This window comes from Oncorhynchus kisutch, linkage group LG2 (assembly GCF_002021735.2).
Source record: "Oncorhynchus kisutch isolate 150728-3 linkage group LG2, Okis_V2, whole genome shotgun sequence".
Taxonomy (NCBI): domain Eukaryota; kingdom Metazoa; phylum Chordata; class Actinopteri; order Salmoniformes; family Salmonidae; genus Oncorhynchus; species Oncorhynchus kisutch.
In genome coordinates this window covers 77,968,080-77,987,553 of record NC_034175.2, presented here as the reverse complement: position 1 = coordinate 77,987,553, position 19,474 = coordinate 77,968,080, and the positions used below count along the sequence as shown (strand labels likewise).

General features: G+C 44.6%; 2 protein-coding genes across 3 annotated transcripts in view; one reads left to right on the top strand and one right to left on the bottom strand.

The window, feature by feature from the left end:
- The window catches only part of LOC109877725 (ras-associated and pleckstrin homology domains-containing protein 1-like), a 173,586-nt gene that overhangs the window by 8,549 nt on the left and 145,563 nt on the right, over nucleotides 1–19,474 (top strand). The gene's annotated exons all lie outside the window — the stretch shown is intronic.
- LOC116356563 (extensin-like) lies at nucleotides 1,384–18,996 on the bottom strand. The gene is made up of 2 exons (XM_031802391.1): nucleotides 18,562–18,996; nucleotides 1,384–1,539 (listed from the first exon to the last, which is right to left on the bottom strand). The coding sequence occupies exons 1-2, from the start codon at nucleotides 18,994–18,996 to the stop codon at nucleotides 1,384–1,386; spliced, it is 591 nt and encodes a 196-aa protein (XP_031658251.1).

Sequence of the window (19,474 nt, the reverse complement as noted above, 5' to 3'; positions counted from 1 at the left end):
GCCTGTGGCTGTGGTTGCTGTGGTTGCTGCTAGGACAGGCCTGTTGCTGTGGTTGCTGCTAGGACAGGCCTGTGGATGGATGGAAAATATTGTTTTCCCTTCAGGAAATCCGTCCTTTTTCTCCTGAGCTGGACAGAGTAGCGAGCCAAGGCCTGAGATGATACCGTTGTGATGATTTTCCTCTCAGTAATATCTTATGGGCAGATTTTGTGTGTAGAGCAGAATCTGTTAAGACTGAATCCTAATCTCAGCACATTCAATCGACTGTTAATGCAGGACCTAATCACACGGTGAAGATCATTGCGATGACCCAAGTGGGATTTACTTCCCAAATCATATCAAATTGTATTTGTCACATGTGTCACTCCTGCGTTGTCTTGGCTTTGTGCTTAGGGTCGTTGTCCTGTTGGAAGGTGAACCTTCGCCCCAGTCTGAGGTCCTGAGCACTCTGGAGCAGGTTTTCATCAAGGATCTATTTGTACTTTGCTCCGTTCATCTTTACCTCAATCCTGACTAGTCTCAGTCTGTGCTGCTGAAAAACATCCCCACAGCATGATGCTGCCACCACCATGCTTCACCGTAGGGATGGTGCCAGGTTTCCTCCAGATGTGATGCTTGACATTCAGGCCAAAGAGTTCAATCTTGGTTTCATCAGATCAGAGAACGTTGTTTCTCATGGTCTGAGAGTCCTTTAGGTGCCTTTTGGCAAACTCCAAGCGGGCTGTCATGTGCCTTTTACTGAGGATTAGCTTCTGTCTGGCACTACCCTCTTAAACTTTTAAGGAACTTAAACGTTCGCTTTCTTACATAGCACATATTGCACTTTTACTTTCTTCTCCAACACTTACTTAAACCAAATTGAACACTTACTTAAACCAAATTGAACATCTTTCATTATTTATTTGAGGCTAAATTGATTTTATTGATGCATTATATTAAGTTAAAATAAGTGTTCATTCAGTATTGTTGTAATTGTCATTATTACAAATTTAAAAAATTGTCTGATTTAATCTATCGGCTTTTTTTGGTCCTCCAATAATCGGTATCGGCGTTGAAAAATCATAATCGGTCGACCTGTAGTCTGTAGTCATACTTTTATTATTGCGGTATGGTGAGTGCTTGTGTGTCTACAGACAGGGACAATCATAGACCACCTGTACAGAGGACATCTCTGTCCCCCTGCCATGGAGACCACTGTTTATTCTGCTACAGGAGGTCTGGTCGTCAGACCACAGTCCTGCGCCAGGGGGGAGGAGGTCTGGTCATCAGACCACAGTCCTGCGCCAGGGGGAGGAGGTCTGGTTGTCAGGGGGAGGTCTGGTCGTCAGACCACAGTCCTGCGCCAGGGGGAGGAGGTCTGGTTGTCAGGGGGAGGTCTGGTCGTCAGACCACAGTCCTGCGCCAGGGGGAGGAGGTCTGGTTGTCAGGGGGAGGTCTGGTCGTCAGACCACAGTCCTGCGCCAGGTGTGGAGGAGGCCTGGTCGTCAGACCACAGTCCTGCGCCAGGTGTGGAGGAGGTCTGGTTGTCAGACCACAGTCCTGCAGGAGGAGAAACAACATTCCTTATTTGTAGCATGGTTCATGGTCTCTGTGGTTTAGTTGGTTCATGGTCTCTGTGGTTTAGTTGGTTCATGGTCTCTGTGGTTTAGTTGGTTCATGGTCTCTGTGGTTTAGTTGGTTCATGGTCTCTGTGGTTTAGTTGGTTCATGGTCTCTGTGGTTTAGTTGGTTCATGGTCTCTGTGGTTTAGTTGGTTCATGGTCTCTGTGGTTTAGTTGGTTCATGGTCTCTGTGGTTTAGTTGGTTCATGGTCTCTGTGGTTTAGTTGACCTTTGGCTTGGTGGCAGCAGCTGCTGTAGTCATTTCAGAGTAGAGAGCAGAGCCAACCCATCCAGACCAGATGCTGATACCGTACTGCCAGCTCTCACAGGACTGAAGGACTGAAATGAGAGAAACAGATGACAACATTCTCCTACACAGAGAAGAATCTGGAGAATTAGGGAGGATCGATTCATGTCACAGTCAGGACCTAAAGTCACCAGACAGATTTACTTGGTCTTGATTGTCAAGGAACCTTGAGACGTTGACCAATTCATTGGTACATTGATGCTTGAAGCAGTTAACTATTTGATTTGAAGGTCTTGTTGAGGTCATGTTTCTATAAGAAGAGGGAGATGGTGAATCTCAGCACTTTCCACTAAATCTGCTTTCATCTGGCAACCAATCACAATTCCAGATGCCAGGTAGCAGTTTAGTGGATCTCAAAAACAGCCCTCTGTCTCTCTCTCTCTGTGTCTCTGTCTCTCTGTCTCTGTGTCTCTCTCTCTCTGTCTCTGTCTCTCTGTCTCTGTGTCTCTCTCTGTCTCTGTGTCTCTCTCTGTCTCTGTGTCTCTCTCTGTCTCTGTGTCTCTCTCTGTCTCTGTGTCTGTCTCTGTGTGTCTGTCTCTGTGTCTGTCTCTGTGTCTCTCTCTGTGTCTCTCTCTGTCTCTGTGTCTGTCTCTGTGTCTGTCTCTGTGTCTCTCTCTGTCTCTGTGTCTCTCTCTGTCTCTGTGTCTCTCTCTGTCTCTGTGTCTCTCTCTGTCTCTGTCTCTCTCTGTCTCTGTGTCTCTCTCTGTCTCTGTGTCTCTCTCTGTCTCTGTGTCTCTCTCTGTCTCTGTGTCTCTCTCTGTCTCTGTGTCTCTCTCTGTCTCTGTGTCTCTCTCTGTCTCTGTGTCTCTCTCTGTCTCTGTGTCTCTCTCTGTCTCTGTGTCTCTCTCTGTCTCTCTCTGTCTCTGTGTGTCTCTCTGTCTCTGTGTCTCGCTCTCTGTGTCTCGCTCTCTGTGTCTCGCTCGCTCTCTCTCTCTGTGTCTCGCTCGCTCTCTCTCTCTGTGTCTCGCTCGCTCTCTCTCTCTGTGTCTCGCTCGCTCTCTCTCTCTGTCTCGCTCGCTCTCTCTCTCTGTGTCTCGCTCGCTCTCTCTCTCTGTGTCTCGCTCGCTCTCTCTCTCTGTGTCTCGCTCTCTCTCTCTCTCTCTCTCTGTGTCTCTCTCAATTCAATTCAAGGGCTTTATTGGCATGGGAAACGTGTTAACATTGCCAAAGCAAGTGAGGTAGACAATATATAAAGTGAAAAACAACAAAAATTAACAGTAAACATTACACATACAGAAGTTTCAAAACAGTAAAGACATTACAAATGTCATATTATTTATATATATATATATATATATATATATATATATATATATATATATATATATATATATATATATATATATATATATATATACAGTGTTTTAACAATGTACAAATGGTAAAGGACACGAGAAAATAAATAAGCATAAATATGGGTTGTATTTACAATGGTGTGTGCTTCACTGGTTGCCCTTTTCTCGTGGCAACAGGTCACAAATCTTGCTGCTGTGATGGCACACTGTGGAATTTCACCCAGTAGATATGGGAGTTTATCAAAATTGGATTTGTTTTCTAATTCTTTGTGCATCTGTGTAATCTGAGGGAAATATGTCTCTCTAATATGGTCATACATTGGGCGTGAGGTTAGGAAGTGCAGCTCAGTTTCCACCTCATTTTGTGGGCAGTGAGCACATAGCCTGTCTTCTCTTGAGAGCCAGGTCTGCCTACGGCGGCCTTTCTCAATAGCAAGGCTATGCTCACTGAGTCTGTACATAGTCAAAGCTTTCCTTAAGTTTGGGTCAGTCACAGTGGTCAGGTATTCTGCCGCTGTGTACTCTCTGTGTAGGGCCAAATAGCATTCTAGTTTGCTCAGTTTTTTTGTAAATTCTTTCCAATGTGTCAAGTAATTATCTTTTTGTTTTCTCATGATTTGGTTGGGCCTAATTGTGCTGCTGTCCTGGGGCTCTGTAGGGTGTGTTTGTGAACAGAGCCCCAGGACCAGCTTACTTAGGGGACTCCAGGTTCATCTCTCTGTAGGTGATAGCTTTGTTATGGAAGGTTTGGGAATCGCTTCCTTTTAGGTGGTTATAGAATTTAACGGCTCTTTTCTGGATTTTGATAATTAGTGGGTATCGGCCTTATTCTGCTCTGCATGCATTATTTGGTGTTCTACGTTGTACACGGAGGATATTTTTGCAGAATTCTGCGTGCAGAGCCTCAATTTGGTGTTTGTCCCATTTTGTGAAGTCTTGGTTGGTGAGCGGACCCCAGACCTCACAACCATAAAGGGCAATGGGCTCTATGACTGATTCAAGTATTTTTAGCCAAATGCTAATTGGTATGTTGAAATTTGTTCCTTTTGATGGCATAGAATGCCCTTCTTGCCTTGTCTCTCAGATCGTTCACAGCTTTGTGGAAGTTACCTGTGGCGCTGATGTTTAGGCCAAGGTATGTATAGTTTTTTGTGTGCTCTAGGGCAACAGTGTCTAGATGGAATTTATATTTGTGGTCCTGGTGACTGGACCTTTTTTGGAACACCATTATTTTGGTCTTACTGAGATTTACTGTCAGGGCCCAGGTCTGACAGAATCTGTGCATAAGATCTAGGTGCTGCTGTCACCAACTAAGATCATCAGCAAACAGCAGACATTTGACTTCGGATTCTAGCACGGTGAGGCCGGGTGCTGCAAACTTTTCTAGTGCCCGCGCCAATTCGTTGATATATATGTTGAAGAGGGTGGGGCTTAAGCTGCATCCCTGTCTAACCCCACGACCCTGTGTGAAGAAATTTGTGTTTTTTGCCAATTTTAACCGCACACTTGTTTGTGTACATGGATTTTATAATGTCGTATGTTTTACCCCCAACACCACTTTCCATCAGTTTGTATAGCAGACCCTCATGCCAAATTGAGTCGAAGGCGTTTTTGAAATCAACAAAGCATGAGAAGACTTTGCCTTTGTTTTGGTTTGTTTGGTTGTCAATTAGGGTGTGCAGGGTGAATACATGGTCTGTTGTACGGTAATTTGGTAAAAAGCCAATTTGATATTTGCTCAGTACATTGTTTTCATTGAGGAAATGTACGAGTCTGCTGTTAATGATAATGCAGAGGATTTTCCCAAGGTTACTGTTGACGCATATCCCATGGTAGTTATTGGGGTCAAATTTGTCTCCACTTTTGTGGATTGGGGTGATCAGTCCTTGGTTCCAAATATTGGGGAAGATGCCAGAGCTAAGGATGATGTTAAAGAGTTTTAGTATAGCCAATTGGAATTTGTTGTCTGTATATTTGATCATTTCATTGAGGATACCATCAACACCACAGGCCTTTTTGGGTTGGAGGGTTTTTATTTTGTCCTGTAACTCATTCAATATAATTGGAGAATCCAGTGGGTTCTGGTAGTCTTTAATAGTTGATTCTAAATCTGTATTTGATCATGTATATGTTTTTGCTCTTTATTCTTTGTTATAGAGCCAAAAAGATTGGAGAAGTGGTTTACCCATACATCTCCATTTTGGATAGATAATTCTTCGTGTTGTTGTTTGTTTAGTGTTTTCCAATTTTCCCAGAAGTGGTTAGAGTCTATAGATTATTGAATTACATTGAGCTGATTTCTGACATGATGTTCCTTCTTTTTCCGTAGTGTATTTCTGTATTGTTTTAGTGATTCACCATAGTGAAGGCGTAGACTCAGGTTTTCTGGGTGTCTATGTTTTTGGTTGGACAGGTTTCTCAATTTCTTTCTTAGATTTTTGCATTCTTCATCAAACCATTTGTCATTATTGTTAATTTTCTTCGGTTTTCTATTTGAGATTTTTAGATTTGATAGGGAAGCTGAGAGGTCAAATATACTGTTAAGATTTTCTACTGCCAAGTTTACACCTTCACTATTACAGTCAAACGTTTTACCCAGGAAATTGTCTAGAAGGGATTGAATTTGTTGTTGCCTAATTGTTTTTTGGTAGGTTTCCAAACTGCATTCCTTCCATCTATAGCATTTCTTAATGTTACTCAGTTCCTTTGGCTTTGATGCCTCATGATTGAGTATTGCTCTGTTTAAGTAGACTGTGATTTTGCTGTGGTCTGATAGGGGTGTCAGTGGACTGACTGTGAACGCTCTGAGAGACTCTGGGTTGAGGTCAGTGATAAAGTAGTCTACAGTACTACTGCCAAGAGATGAGCTATAGGTGTACCTACCATAGGAGTCCCCTCGAAGCGACCCGTTTTTGTTGGTTGTGTTGTCATAGTTGTGCCTAGGGGGGCATATGTGGGAGGGAATGCTGTCACCTCCACCTCTGTCTTTCTCTCTCTGTGTCTCCTATCATCGATCTCTTCTCCATGAAGCTCTGTCTAGAAAGGAACATGTGGTATTGAACACATGTTATTCATATGCCTGTTATAGACTAGAGTTCTAGAGTTTTAGACTAGAGTTTTAGACTAGAGTTTTAGACTAGAGTTCTTAGGATCTCTGCTACTGGGTTGTAGTGTACGTCCCACATGGCACCCTATATAGTGCACTACTTTAGACCAGAGCCCTATTCCCTATATAGTGTACTACTATAGACCAGAGCCCTATTCCCTATATAGTACACTACTATAGACCAGAGCCCTATTCCCTATATAGTGCACTACTATAGACCAGAGCCCTATTCCCTATATAGTGCACTACTATAGACCAGAGCCCTATTCCCTATATAGTGTACTACTATAGACCAGAGCCCTATTCCCTATATAGTACACTACTATAGACCAGAGCCCTATTCCCTATATAGTGCACTACTATAGACCAGAGCCCTATTCCCTATATAGTGCACTACTATAGACCAGAGCCCAATTCCCTATATAGTGGTACTACTATAGACCAGAGCCCTATTCCCTATATAGTGCACTACTATAGACCAGAGCCCTATTCCCTATATAGTGCACTACTATAGACCAGAGCCCTATTCCCTATATAGTGCACTACTATAGACCAGAGCCATATTCCCTATTTAGTGGCACTACTATAGACCAGAGCCCTATTCCCTATATAGTGCACTACTATAGACCAGGGCCCTATTCCCTATATAGTGCACTACTATAGACCAGGGCCCTATTCCCTATATAGTGGCACTACTATAGACCAGAGCCCTATTCCCTATATAGTGGTACTACTATAGACCAGAGCCCTATTCCCTATATAGTGGTACTACTATAGACCAGGGCCCTATTCCCTATATAGTGGTACTACTATAGACCAGAGCCCTATTCCCTATATAGTGGTACTACTATAGACCAGGGCCCTATTCCCTATATAGTGGTACTACTATAGACCAGAGCCCTATTCCCTATATAGTGGTACTACTATAGACCAGGGCCCTATTCCCTATATAGTGGTACTACTATAGACCAGGGCCCTATTCCCTATATAGTGGTACTACTATAGACCAGAGCCCTATTCCCTATATAGTGGTACTACTATAGACCAGGGCCCTATTCCCTATATAGTGGCACTACTATAGACCAGGGCCCTATTCCCTATATAGTGTACTACTATAGACCAGGGCCCTATTCCCTATATAGTGCACTACTATAGACCAGGGCCCTATTCCCTATATAGTGTACTACTATAGACCAGGGCCCTATTCCCTATATAGTGCACTACTATAGACCAGAGCCCTATTCCCTATATAGTGCACTACTATAGACCAGGGCCCTATTCCCTATATAGTGCACTACTATAGACCAGGGCCCTATTCCCTATATAGTGGTACTACTATAGACCAGGGCCCTATTCCCTATATAGTGGTACTACTATAGACCAGGGCCCTATTCCCTATATAGTGGTACTACTATAGACCAGGGCCCTATTCCCTATATAGTGGTACTACTATAGACCAGAGCCCTATTCCCTATATAGTGCACTACTATAGACCAGGGCCCTATTCCCTATATAGTGGTACTACTATAGACCAGAGCCCTATTCCCTATATAGTGTACTACTATAGACCAGGGCCCTATTCCCTATATAGTGTACTACTATAGACCAGGGCCCTATTCCCTATATAGTGCACTACTATAGACCAGGGCCCTATTCCCTATATAGTGGTACTACTATAGACCAGGGCCCTATTCCCTATATAGTGGTACTACTATAGACCAGAGCCCTATTCCCTATATAGTGTACTACTATAGACCAGGGCCCTATTCCCTATATAGTGTACTACTATAGACCAGGGCCCTATTCCCTATATAGTGCACTACTATAGACCAGAGCCCTATTCCCTATATAGTGCACTACTATAGACCAGGGCCCTATTCCCTATATAGTGCACTACTATAGACCAGGGCCCTATTCCCTATATAGTGGTACTACTATAGACCAGGGCCCTATTCCCTATATAGTGGTACTACTATAGACCAGGGCCCTATTCCCTATATAGTGGTACTACTATAGACCAGGGCCCTATTCCCTATATAGTGGTACTACTATAGACCAGAGCCCTATTCCCTATATAGTGCACTACTATAGACCAGGGCCCTATTCCCTATATAGGGAACTACTATAGACCAGAGCCCTATTCCCTATATAGTGCACTACTATAGACCAGGGCCCTATTCCCTATATAGTGGTACTACTATAGACCAGGGCCCTATTCCCTATATAGTGGCACTACTATAGACCAGAGCCCTATTCCCTATATAGTGTACTACTATAGACCAGGGCCCTATTCCCTATATAGTGCACTACTATAGACCAGAGCCCTATTCCCTATATAGTGCACTACTATAGACCAGGGCCCTATTCCCTATATAGTGCACTACTATAGACCAGGGCCCTATTCCCTATATAGTGGTACTACTATAGACCAGGGCCCTATTCCCTATATAGTGGTACTACTATAGACCAGGGCCCTATTCCCTATATAGTGGTACTACTATAGACCAGGGCCCTATTCCCTATATAGTGGTACTACTATAGACCAGAGCCCTATTCCCTATATAGTGCACTACTATAGACCAGGGCCCTATTCCCTATATAGGGAACTACTATAGACCAGAGCCCTATTCCCTATATAGTGCACTACTATAGACCAGGGCCCTATTCCCTATATAGTGGTACTACTATAGACCAGGGCCCTATTCCCTATATAGTGGCACTACTATAGACCAGAGCCCTATTCCCTATATAGTGGTACTACTATAGACCAGGGCCCTATTCCCTATATAGTGGTACTACTATAGACCAGAGCCCTATTCCCTATATAGTGTACTACTATAGACCAGGGCCCTATTCCCTATATAGTGCACTACTATAGACCAGAGCCCTATTCCCTATATAGTGGTACTACTATAGACCAGGGCCCTATTCCCTATATAGTGGTACTACTATAGACCAGAGCCCTATTCCCTATATAGTGGTACTACTATAGACCAGGGCCCTATTCCCTATATAGTGGTACTACTATAGACCAGAGCCCTATTCCCTATATAGTGGTACTACTATAGACCAGGGCCCTATTCCCTATATAGTGGCACTACTATAGACCAGGGCCCTATTCCCTATATAGTGGTACTACTATAGACCAGGGCCCTATTCCCTATATAGTGGTACTACTATAGACCAGGGCCCTATTCCCTATATAGTGGTACTACTATAGACCAGGGCCCTATTCCCTATATAGGGAACTACTATAGACCAGGGCCCTATTCCCTATATAGTGCACTACTATAGACCAGAGCCCTATTCCCTATATAGTGCACTACTATAGACCAGGGCCCTATTCCCTATATAGGGAACTACTATAGACCAGGGCCCTATTCCCTATATAGTGGCACTACTATAGACCAGAGCCCTATTCCCTATATAGTGGTACTACTATAGACCAGGGCCCTATTCCCTATATAGTGGTACTACTATAGACCAGAGCCCTATTCCCTATATAGTGTACTACTATAGACCAGGGCCCTATTCCCTATATAGTGGTACTACTATAGACCAGGGCCCTATTCCCTATATAGTGGCACTACTATAGACCAGAGCCCTATTCCCTATATAGTGGTACTACTATAGCCCTATTCCCTATATAGTGTACTACTATAGACCAGGGCCCTATTCCCTATATAGTGGCACTACTATAGACCAGGGCCCTATTCCCTATATAGTGTACTACTATAGCCCTATTCCCTATATAGTGGTACTACTATAGACCAGAGCCCTATTCCCTATATAGTGTACTACTATAGACCAGGGCCCTATTCCCTATATAGTGTACTACTATAGCCCTATTCCCTATATAGTGGTACTACTATAGACCAGAGCCCTATTCCAGGGCCCTGTTCCCTATATAGTGGTAGTGGTACTACTATAGACCAGGGCCCTGTTCCCTATATAGTGGTACTACTATAGACCAGGGCCCTATTCCCTATATAGTGGTACTACTATAGACCAGGGCCCTATTCCCTATATAGTGGTACTACTATAGACCAGGGCCCTGTTCCCTATATAGTGGTACTACTATAGACCAGGGCCCTGTTCCCTATATAGTGGTACTACTATAGACCAGGGCCCTATTCCCTATATAGTGGTACTACTATAGACCAGGGCCCTATTCCCTATATAGTGGTACTACTATAGACCAGGGCCCTATTCCCTATATAGTGGTACTACTATAGACCAGGGCCCTATTCCCTATATAGTGGTACTACTATAGACCAGGGCCCTATTCCCTATATAGTGGTACTACTATAGACCAGGGCCCTATTCCCTATATAGTGGTACTACTATAGACCAGGGCCCTATTCCCTATATAGTGGTACTACTATAGACCAGGGCCCTATTCCCTATATAGTGGTACTACTATAGACCAGGGCCCTATTCCCTATATAGTGCACTGCTATAGACCAGGGCCCTATTCCCTATATAGTGGTACTACTATAGACCAGGGCCCTATTCCCTATATAGTGGTACTACTTTAGACCAGAGCCCTATTCCCTATATAGTGGTACTACTATAGACCAGGGCCCTATTCCCTATATAGTGGTACTACTATAGACCAGGGCCCTATTCCCTATATAGTGTACTACTATAGACCAGGGCCCTATTCCCTATATAGTGGTACTACTATAGACCAGGGCCCTATTCCCTATATAGTGGTACTACTATAGACCAGGGCCCTATTCCCTATATAGTGGTACTACTATAGACCAGGGCCCTATTCCCTATATAGTGGTACTACTATAGACCAGAGCCCTATTCCCTATATAGTGGTACTACTATAGACCAGGGCCCTATTCCCTATATAGTGGTACTACTATAGACCAGGGCCCTGTTCCCTATATAGTGGTACTACTATAGACCAGGGCCCTATTCCCTATATAGTGGTACTACTATAGACCAGGGCCCTATTCCCTATATAGTGGTACTACTATAGACCAGGGCCCTATTCCCTATATAGTGGTACTACTATAGACCAGGGCCCTATTCCCTATATAGTGGTACTACTATAGACCAGGGCCCTATTCCCTATATAGTGGTACTACTATAGACCAGGGCCCTATTCCCTATATAGTGGTACTACTATAGACCAGAGCCCTATTCCCTATATAGTGGTACTACTATAGACCAGGGCCCTATTCCCTATATAGTGGTACTACTATAGACCAGGGCCCTGTTCCCTATATAGTGGTACTACTATAGACCAGGGCCCTATTCCCTATATAGTGGTACTACTATAGACCAGGGCCCTATTCCCTATATAGTGGTACTACTATAGACCAGGGCCCTATTCCCTATATGTAGCCCGTGGAAAGGCGAAACGGTTCTGCTGGGAAGCAGATATTATGATGACATTGTGTTTTGTTCATTTTGGACTTGGTTGAGGGTTTTTTCTGTTGTTCAAGGCAAGCCGAAGTCTGTGATTGGTCAATAGTAGGGATTCTACACCGCTTCGTCTGTGATTGGTCAATAGTAGGGATTCTACACCGCTTCGTCTGTGATTGGTCAATAGTCGGGATTCTACACCGCTTCGTCTGTGATTGGTCAATAGTAGGGATTCTACACCGCTTCGTCTGTGATTGGTCAATAGTAGGGATTCTACACCGCTTCGTCTGTGATTGGTCAATAGTAGGAATTCTACACCGCTTCGTCTGTGATTGGTCAATAGTCGGGATTCTTCGGTGAAGTCTTTTTTTTAAATCAACGCAAGACGACTTGTTTTCATTGAGAAATACTGCACCAGACATCTGAGTTGGATGTAATGTTGCTAAAACGCCCAGACAGATTTCTGGAGTCATCTGACTATTTTGAGAAAGTGTATACTGGCTATGGAAGTTTCAAAATGGACAAATATTACTATTGGTGCTTTTTCTCTTCTTTACAAGCTTCTAAGGCAGTATTTATTTAACCTTTATTTCACTAAGTCAGTTAAGAACAAATTCTCATTTTCAATGACTGACTAGGAACAGTGGGTTAACTGCCTGTTCAGGGGCAGAACAACAGATTTGTACCTTGTCAGCTCAGGGATTCGATCCAGCATCCTTTCGGTTACTAGTCCAACGCTCTAGCTACTAGGTCACCTCTAACACCTGCCTCCCCTAATATGTGAGCAGACTCGTTGGCCGAGATGAAGCATGCTGATGCCTTAAGAGGCTCCAGTGTTAAAGGCCAGTGAGTTCCTCTGCTATTCTGTGTGTGTGTGTGTGTGTTGGGGGGGGGGGCTGTTGGGGGTGTTTATTTTCAGACTTTTTCAATGCTCCTGACTGCTGGTGCTGCCGTATTAATAGAACCGGCGTCCCCATTTAAGTCAATGATGACATCATGGCTGGACCGCCGGACATTGTGAGTGTACCCATAGGAGCAAAGCAGGAAGTGTACCCGTAGGAGCAAAGCAGAAAGTGTACCCATAGGAGCAAAGCAGGAAGTGTACCCATAGGAGCAAAGCAGGAAGTGTACCCATAGGAGCAAAGCAGGAAGTGTACCCATAGGAGCAAAGCAGGAAGTGTACCCGTAGGAGCACAGCAGGAAGTGTACCCATAGGAGCAAAGCAGGAAGTGTACCCATAGGAGCACAGCAGGAAGTGTACCCATAGGAGCACAGCAGGAAGTGTACCCATAGGAGCACAGCAGGAAGTGTACCCATAGGAGCACAGCAGGAAGTGTACCCATAGGAGCACAGCAGGAAGTAGTATGTGCTAAAATATGAGCTGTTTTTTGTTTGATTCAACTCATCTGACATTCCCAAAAAATCCAATCCATTAAATGAGCCACATCAGTTTACATAATTTGAATAATTTAAATGTAAACATTCTACATTACCATGGGTTCATCAGTATCTCTCTCTGGGATGGTCTGGTGTTGAATAGCTAGGCTCTGTCAGGTCGTAGTTCATCAGTATCTCACTCTGGGATGGTCTGCATATTGCACTACTTTGGACCAGAGCCCTATGGGTCAAAAGTAGTGCACTATGTACGGAATAGGGTGCCATTTAGGTGGTGTAGGGTTAATGGTGATCTATATCATCCCTGATTCCCTGGCCCAGTTTACTGACGACAATCTTCTCGCTCTCTATTGATGGGCAGTTTGGGAGATAGAATGAGGAATTGGCGACTTCAATAGTTTGTAATAAAAGGTGTTAGAGTGCGGGGTTTAAAAGAGCCACACTGGAAAAGGGAACTCGCTGTAAATCACTACCAGTTTGGGTTCCTTAATAGCTTCTACCCCCAAGGCTTAAGACTGCTGAACAATTAATCAAATGGCCACCTGCTGCTACTCACTGTTTATTATCTATGCATAGAGAATATACCCCTAGCTACATGCGCACATTATCTTGGCTAACCTGCACCCGCACACTGACTCTGCTGCTCCTTTAAATAGCCTGCTGCTACTCACTGTTTATTATCTATGCATAGAGAATATACCCCTAGCTACATGCACACATTATCTTGGCTAACCTGCACCCGCACACTGACTCTGCTGGTCCTTTAAATAGCCTGCTGCTACTCACTGTTTATTATCTATGCATAGAGAATATACCCCTAGCTACATGCACACTGACTCTGCTGCTCCTTTAAATAGCCTGCTGCTACTCACTGTTTATTATCTATGCATAGAGAATATACCCCTAGCTACATGCACACTGACTCTGCTGGTCCTTTAAATAGCCTGCTGCTACTCACTGTTTATTATCTATGCATAGAGAATATACCCCTAGCTACATGCGCACATTATCTTGGCTAACCTGCACCCGCACACTGACTCTGCTGCTCCTTTAAATAGCCTGCTGCTACTCACTGTTTATTATCTATGCATAGAGAATATACCCCTAGCTACATGCACACATTATCTTGGCTAACCTGCACCCGCACACTGACTCTGCTGGTCCTTTAAATAGCCTGCTGCTACTCACTGTTTATTATCTATGCATAGAGAATATACCCCTAGCTACATGCACACATTATCTTGGCTAACCTGCACCCGCACACTGACTCTGCTGGTCCTTTAAATAGCCTGCTGCTACTCACTGTTTATTATCTATGCATAGAGAATATACCCCTAGCTACATGCACACTGACTCTGCTGCTCCTTTAAATAGCCTGCTGCTACTCACTGTTTATTATCTATGCATAGAGAATATACCCCTAGCTACATGCACACTGACTCTGCTGGTCCTTTAAATAGCCTGCTGCTACTCACTGTTTATTATCTATGCATAGAGAATATACCCCTAGCTACATGCACACTGACTCTGCTGGTCCTTTAAATAGCCTGCTGCTACTCACTGTTTATTATCTATGCATAGAGAATATACCCCTAGCTACATGCACACTGACTCTGCTGCTCCTTTAAATAGCCTGCTGCTACTCACTGTTTATTATCTATGCATAGAGAATATACCCCTAGCTACATGCACACTGACTCTGCTGGTCCTTTAAATAGCCTGCTGCTACTCACTGTTTATTATCTATGCATAGAGAATATACCCCTAGCTACATGCACACTGACTCTGCTGGTCCTTTAAATAGCCTGCTGCTACTCACTGTTTATTATCTATGCATAGAGAATATACCCCTAGCTACATGCGCACTGACTCTGCTGGTCCTTTAAATAGCCTGCTGCTACTCACTGTTTATTATCTATGCATAGAGAATATACCCCTAGCTACATGCACACTGACTCTGCTGGTCCTTTAAATAGCCTGCTGCTACTCACTGTTTATTATCTATGCATAGAGAATATACCCCTAGCTACATGCACACTGACTCTGCTGGTCCTTTAAATAGCCTGCTGCTACTCACTGTTTATTATCTATGCATAGAGAATATACCCCTAGCTACATGCACACTGACTCTGCTGGTCCTTTAAATAGCCTGCTGCTACTCACTGTTTATTATCTATGCATAGAGAATATACCCCTAGCTACATGCACACTGACTCTGCTGGTCCTTTAAATAGCCTGCTGCTACTCACTGTTTATTATCTATGCATAGAGAATATACCCCTAGCTACATGCACACTGACTCTGCTGGTCCTTTAAATAGCCTGCTGCTACTCACTGTTTATTATCTATGCATAGAGAATATACCCCTAGCTACATGCACACTGACTCTGCTGGTCCTTTAAATAGCCTGCTGCTACTCACTGTTTATTATCTATGCATAGAGAATATACCCCTAGCTACATGCACACTGACTCTGCTGGTCCTTTAAATAGCCTGCTGCTACTCACTGTTTATTATCTATGCATAGAGAATATACCCCTAGCTACATGCACACTGACTCTGCTGGCCCTTTAAATAGCCTGCTGCTACTCACTGTTTATTATCTATGCATAGAGAATATACCCCTAGCTACATGCACACTGACTCTGCTGGTCCTTTAAATAGCCTGCTGCTACTCACTGTTTATTATCTATGCATAGAGAATATACCCCTAGCTACATGCACACTGACTCTGCTGGTCCTTTAAATAGCCTGCTGCTACTCACTGTTTATTATCTATGCATAGAGAATATACCCCTAGCTACATGCACACTGACTCTGCTGGTCCTTTAAATAGCCTGCTGCTACTCACTGTTTATTATCTATGCATAGAGAATATACCCCTAGCTACATGCACACTGACTCTGCTGGTCCTTTAAATAGCCTGCTGCTACTCACTGTTTATTATCTATGCATAGAGAATATACCCCTAGCTACATGCACACTGACTCTGCTGCTCCTTTAAATAGCCTGCTGCTACTCACTGTTTATTATCTATGCATAGAGAATATACCCCTAGCTACATGCACACTGACTCTGCTGCTCCTTTAAATGTATAATATTGTTATTTTGTGTATAATGTTTTTGCTTTAGTTTATTTAGTAAATATTTTCTCTATTTATTGAACTGTATTGTTGGTTATTAAGGTATTCGGCGAATGTGACAAATAAAATTTGATTTGATATAGAAAGCTCTCACTGTCTCTCTCTCTCTCTCGCTGTCTCTCTCTCGCTGTCTCTCTCTCGCTGTCTCTCTCTCGCTGTCTCTCTCTCGCTGTCTCTCTCTCGCTGTCTCTCTCTCGCTCTCTCGCTCTCTCGCTCTCTCGCTCTCTCGCTCTCTCGCTCTCTCGCTCTCTCGCTCTCTCGCTCTCTCGCTCTCTCGCTCTCTCGCTCTCTCGCTCTCTCTCGCTCTCTCGCTCTCTCTCTCTCTCGCTCTCTCTCTCGCTCTCTCTCTCGCTCTCTCTCTCGCTCTCTCTCTCGCTGTCGCGCTGTCGCTCTCTCTCTCGCTGTCGCTGTCGCTCTCTCTCTCGCTGTCGCTCTCTCTCTCGCTCTCTCTCTCGCTCTCTCTCTCGCTCGCGCTCTCGCTCGCGCTCTCGCTCTCTCGCGCTCGCGCTCTCGCTCTCTCTCGCTGTTCATCCTCAAGACCATATCTCTTATCTAGCCTGTTAAGACCAGGCCAGGCCAGACCAGGCCAGACCAGGCTAACAGTGAAGCTCAGTCTTACACCAGTAACAGGCCAGTAAAATAAAGGGAGAATCTTTGAACAGTGGTGACATTCTCTTTGGATGCTATTGATGTAATGTTGGAATTGGTGCATGGAAAATGTAAACTCACTCTTCTATTTTCCCCTGGCTGGCTGGCTGGTTGCAGTGGGCCAATGGTCTGACTGTACACACAATGGGCCAAGTCTCTAAGCACATCCTGATGTGGTGGTCTGGGGGAAGAGTGTGACACGAAACCAGCATCTGACTTTATCTCTCACACACACACACCACTGATTAAAGATCAGCTGTTTATTTTACCAACTAAATATCACAAAACAAACATTGCGTGTCTCGTTTACATTCCAGGCATGGAAAGAGAGGAAAAATATCTAGCAGTCATGTCATTTAATATCTAGGATCCTGACTGGCAGTCATGTCATTTAATATCTAGGATCCTGACTGGCAGTCATGTCATTTAATATCTAGGATCCTGACAGTCATGTCATTTAATATCTAGGATCCGTCTTTGCTACATAGTCAGTATCTGAGTGCCAAATGACTCCCTCCCTAGGAGATCGGGGGAAGTGAAGGCAGCCTCACACAGAAAATCCACTGGTCCTCGGAGCTCATTTAGACCCAGTCAACACTGAATGAAACACCAATTAGATCAAGATTTTATGATGGTTGTGTCTTTTTATTTCACCAGTTGAAAACAAGTATTACTTGCATTTAAGAGCAGTTGGAGGCCACGGAAGGAGTGTTGTATGGCATTGAAGCTCGTTTGGAGGTTAGTTAACACAGTGTCCAAAGAAGGGCCAGAAGTATACAGAATGGATCAAGGAAACACACGCAGCAAGAGTGACATCATTGATGTATACAGAGAAAAGTGTCGGCCCGAGAATTGAACCCTGTGGCACCCCCATAGACTGCCATAGGTCCGGACAACAGGCCCTCCGATTTGACACACTGAACTCTATCTGAGAAGAAGTTGGTGAACCAGGCGAGGTAATCATTTGAGAAACCAAGGCTGTCGAGTCTGCCGATAAGAATGTGGTGATTGACAGAGTCGAAAGCCTTAGCCAGGTCGATGAATACGGCTGCACAGTAATGTCTCTGGCCACCCCTCATAGCCTGGTTCCTCTCCACCCGGCACAGCCAGAAGAGGACTGGCCCACCCCTCATAGCCTGGTTCCTCTCCACCCGGCACAGCCAGAAGAGGACTGGCCCACCCCTCATAGCCTGGTTCCTCTCCACCCAGCACAGCCAGAAGAGGACTGGCAGCCCCTTGGTTCCGCTCTAGGTTTCTTTCTAGGTTCTGGCCTTTCTAGGGAGTTTTTCCTAGACACCGTGCTTCTACACCTGCATTGCTTGCTGTTTGGGGTTTTAGGCTGGGTTTCTGTACAGCACTTTGAGATATCAGCTGATGTAAGAAGGACTTTATAAATACATTTGATTTGGTGCGGAGTTGGGGCAGCCAGGAGGATAGCATGGCCAGCCGTAGAGGGATGCTTATTGATATTATCGTGGATTTATCGGTGGTGACAGTATTTTCTAGCCTCAGTGCAGTGGGCAGCTGGGAGGAAGTGCTCTTATTCTCCATGGACTTTACAGTGTCCCAGAACTTTTGCAGTTAGAAAAAGCTAGCCTTTACTTTCCTAATTGACTGTGTGTATTGGTTCCTGACTTCCCCGAAAAGTTGCATATCGCGGAGACTATTTGATGCCAGTGCAGTACTGGGGGCTCAGGCATGGCTGGGTGTGTCTTTGGGGGCTCAGGCATGGCTGTGTGTGTCTTTGGGGGCTCAGGCATGGCTGTGTGTGTCTTTGGGGGCTCAGGCATGGCTGTGTGTGTCTTTGGGGGCTCAGGCATGGCTGTGTGTGTCTTTGGGGGCTCAGGCATGGCTGTGTGTGTCTTTGGGGGCTCAGGCATGGCTGTGTGTGTCTTTGGGGGCTCAGGCATGGCTGGGTGTGTCTTTGGGGGCTCAGGCATGGCTGGGTGTGTCTTTGGGGGCTCAGGCATGGCTGGGTGTGTCTTTGGGGGCTCAGGCATGGCTGGGTGTGTCTTTGGGGGCTCAGGCATGGCTGGGTGTGTCTTTGGGGGCTCAGGCATGGCTGGGTGTGTCTTTGGGGGATCAGGCATGGCTGGGTGTGTCTTAGGGGGATCAGGCATGGCTGGGTGTGTCTTACAGTGACAGTGTTGTTATCACACACCATGTTTCAGGTGCTGCAGTGACTATGCTGAATCATGTGATGAACAGTCCTATTAGACGGGAAAAAAAGTCTGAATTCGCTAGAAACCTTATTGTACTTTAGGCAAATGTCTCAACATGTCAGCTCAGCTGAAGTGGATAGAAGCAGGTTGTAATTAAAGGTTGTAATCTGTTAACAGTACTGTTAGTGGAGTGTAGTCCAGTCAGAGTACTGGGATATACTGTGGAGTAAAACCAGTGAAACGAGGTATTTGACGCTACATGGCAGGAGAGGTGGTAGTGGAAATGATTGTGGGCAGTAATCAGTTCATCTCATGAATCAACCCAAATACGTGATGACAGAAAGGTGTCGACACAACATGGTGCTCCCAGTCAGAGAGGGAAGGTTAATGAGGTGGTAGAGGGAGTTGTGTTGTGCTCCCAGTCAGAGAGGGAAGG

What these genes read in the sequence shown, in the direction of transcription:
- LOC116356563 (XM_031802391.1), bottom strand. Translation starts at nt 18,996, where the DNA reads ATGCCTGATCCCCCTAAGACACACCCAGCCATGCCTGATCCCCCAAAG. An exon ending in CAGCCATGCCTGAGCCCCCA is followed by an intron (nt 1,540 to 18,561) that starts GTACTGCACTGG and finishes CTCCTCCTGCAG; the next exon opens with GACTGTGGTCTGACAACCAG.